At 49.1% G+C, this 3,433-nt stretch overlaps 1 protein-coding gene across 1 annotated transcript; it reads right to left on the bottom strand.

Moving 5' to 3' along the window:
• Positions 1 to 233: 233 nt before the first annotated feature.
• On the bottom strand, positions 234 to 1,922 carry LOC137438353 (zinc finger BED domain-containing protein 5-like). The gene has a single exon (XM_068133469.2). The coding sequence runs from the start codon at positions 1,920 to 1,922 to the stop codon at positions 234 to 236; it is 1,689 nt and encodes a 562-aa protein (XP_067989570.2).
• Between the last annotated feature and the right edge of the window lie 1,511 nt (positions 1,923 to 3,433).

A 3,433-nucleotide genomic window follows, 5' to 3' on the forward strand; every position in this document is an offset into this window, starting at 1 on the left:
GTAATGCAGTGGTTCCCAACCTTTTTCTGATCGAGTACCACTTGGAGGTCCCGTACCGTCGCCACATACCACCTGGTTCCAGAAAAACACAATTCGATAAGATATCAATTTATTCACAAGTAGAACACACAAATGAACTAACTGTCAACAAAGAACACAATTTAATGCGAGGGCTGCATCTGTTTCTTCTCCACCAGCTGGTCGATGCAGGGCATAACTTTGCTCACAGCACATCAGAAATCATGCCCGGGCGCAGCAAGATGGTTCCGGCTCTTTGACTTGATGGTCAGCATGGCTGAGAACCCCTGCTCGCACTCCCACGTAGAGGGGAAAAGCAGTAGCTGGGGAACAGCGTGACGGGCTAGTATCGGGTACGAGGAGGCCATGCTCACCCAGAAGTTCATAGGAGAGCATTCCTTGTGCTTCGTCTTTGCTGTCTCGTCAGCCTGGACATCTATGAGCTCCTCTTGTTCCCCGGTCCCGACAGGCAGATCGCCTGGATCAACGGAAAACGGATTGGCGATGTAGGCACAACATGTGACGTCTGGGAAGTAATGCATCAACCCAGTCTTGAGCAGTGAGAGGTGACGGACGATTTCTTGGGAAAATTCATCATTGGGCTCGCTCTCAAGGGTAGTCAGGAGTTCGAACATTCCGTAGCGTTTGCTCTCCACGTTCTTGATCCAGAGGTCCAACTTCCTGACAAACGCTCCCAGCTTCGAGATGAAGTCTGAGACAGTGCAGTTGGGCCCTTGGAACGACAGGTTTAAGTGGTTGAAGACCCCAAAAATGTCCGACAGGTAGGCCAACCTTAAGATAAACTCCTCATCCTCCAGATCTTTTTGAAAATCGTGTTCTTTCTCCGTGAAGAATACGAGGAGTTCATCCCTCAGTTCAAAGAGACGTCTCGTCGTATTCCCCCGGAAGAGCCAGCGAACCTCTGTGTGGTAGAGGAGACAGATGTGGTCGGAGCCAAGATCTTCACAGAGCAGTTTGAACAGCCGAGTATTCAGGGCGGATGTTTTCACGAAATTCACGATTTTGATAACTCGGTTCAAGCATGATAACAAATTCGGAGGGAGCACCTTAGTTGAAAGGGCGAATCTGTGTATGAAACAATGGACACCGGTGGCGTTTGGTGACACAGCTTTCACATGGGCTTGAAACCCTGACTTTCGACCGAGCATAGACGGAGCCCCATCTGTCGTGCATCCGACCAACTTTCCCCAATCCAGTTCATTCTGCTTGAAGAAATTGTCCAAAACGTTGAAAACATCCTTTCCTTTCATTGTACTGGATAGCTCCTGGCTCAGCAGCAGCTCAGTCTTCATAGTATTATTCTGTGTGAAGCGAACGTAGACAAGTAGTTGACAGCAGTTGGTGACGTCCGTCGATTCATCGAGTTGGATTGCAAACCCAAACTTTGAGGCTCTCACTCCCGCAATCACTTGGTCAGCAATGTCGCCTGACATTTCCTCGATACGGCGCTGTACAGTGTTGTTCGAGAGGGACACACTGTCCAACTTCGCCACCGCTTCCTCTCCAATCACGTGCCTGACCAAGATCTTTGCCACTGGCATGACGAGAGACTCTGCAATGGTATGCGCCTTCATGTTTTTGGCCACCAGGAGAGCGACTTCATAGGATGCTTTGACAATCCCTGCCCCCTTCTGGTAGAACTGGCCAGTCTTGTCCAGGCGCTGCCGCTTCACGTTCTCGCCAAGTCGCTGGAAGTAGCTCTGATCTCGGTCCTTCTTGTCCGCGTGGTTTGTCTCAAGATGACGTCTGAGCAGGCTGGGTTTCATGGCCTCATTGCAAAGGGACTTCATGCAGACCACACACTGCGGAAGAGCTTCTCCTCCACGTTCGATTGCTATGAAACCATACTTTATGTATGTCGGGTCATACTTTCGCTTTGGCATGTTGTCAAATCCTGTGGAAAAAAAATAATAATTAGTCAAGAATAAAATAATTAATCAAGAAATAAATAAAGAAATATAGAAAAAAAAAGAAAAAAAAGATACAATATAATAACAAGTGAAGGGAAACACAGACGAGTGCTAAGACACGTACACATTCACAGTATGGAGGCAGCGGGATAACTGCCAGCGCCGAGTGTGTGTCAGGGTTCCCAGATGTATCAGGCCAAATCTTTTTTTTTAAAGGTTGAGCCCGAAAGTGCTCGCGAACCACCTGGAAGGCCCTCGCGTACCACTAGTGGTATGCATACCACAGGTTGGGAACCATTGGTGTAATGGGATGATGGGGAAGCACGAGTTTTAGGGGAAAAGCAGTTAGATAGATGATGCTGTATGTGTGAGAAATTGTTTGAGAATAAATGGAATCGGTTTGAGGAGTAAGAACAAAAGGTGTGCGAGGAAAAAGGTGTGTGAGCACAGAAGGTGTGCAAGATATTTGGTGTGCGAAATCTGGTGTGTGGAATAAATGGTGTGGAATGCTTGGTGTGGAATAAAAGGTGTGGAATGCATGGTGCGTTTGACTGAATGGGGGAAGAGTGGAACCCATTCGCAAAAGCCCGGGGGGTAGTTTAAACCCAGGTAGCGGGCTTCGGCAAAATTTGTATGGATATTGACACCTGTGGTGCAGGTAGTGGCAAAGTAGTGCTTTGGAGGGTGCATGAGTCAGTGAAATGGCTGGGCGTGTGGTTTAATTGGTGCGTATGGTTATTGTGGCACTCCGCCACTGGTAGTTTGTCAGCCAGGTGAGGCTGCAGGTAGGCTCTGGGAGCCAGTTAGGGTAGTTGTGAGTTGTTCCGTGGGGCCTGAAGATCCAAGGGAAGGACCCGGGTTGCCCAATGCCAAGGAGGGCATCAGGGGGTAAAGTGCCAGGAGGGGCCTTCCCCAGTTTAGGTAGTCACAGGAGCAGGTAAGCTTGGGTGGCGACTTCAGTGGCGGAGTTGCGCAGGTAGTTGGACCTGCTAGTAGAGCCACACGATCCAGCCCCGAAATTGTGCAAGGGCACAGTAAGAAAAATTGGGGAGTGAGACCCAAATTCGTAGGGCACCGCAGAGTGGTCAATGGGGATTCGGTTTTTAGAACCATATAGTTTAAAGAGGCCGCTTGGCAGAGTATGACCCCGGGTAGTTTAAGAGTTAATGTCAGTTAGTGTAGCTAGGAATTGAGAAATTCCCTTCGTGCCATCCACAGCCATGCACTGAGGAAGACGGAGCTCCACACCAAGGCTTTGTGAACTGCTTTAGTGTAAGACGCATCATGACGTAATGGGACATTGTGTTTGTTCCATTCCTTCCTTCCTGGGAGGGATTGGGAGACGAATTTGGAATAGAGGGGGATATGGGAGACAAGACGTAGAGACGAATTTGTAAATACAAGGAAGGGCTAGTGTAGTGTAAGCCGATGATGGGGGGTACGGACAGTTAGGGATGAGCTTGCTCTGCTCGCTCTTCCGTGCC

Source organism: Myxine glutinosa, chromosome 13 (genome assembly GCF_964187855.1).
Source record: "Myxine glutinosa chromosome 13, kmMyxGlut1.1, whole genome shotgun sequence".
Lineage (NCBI taxonomy): Eukaryota > Metazoa > Chordata > Myxini > Myxiniformes > Myxinidae > Myxine > Myxine glutinosa.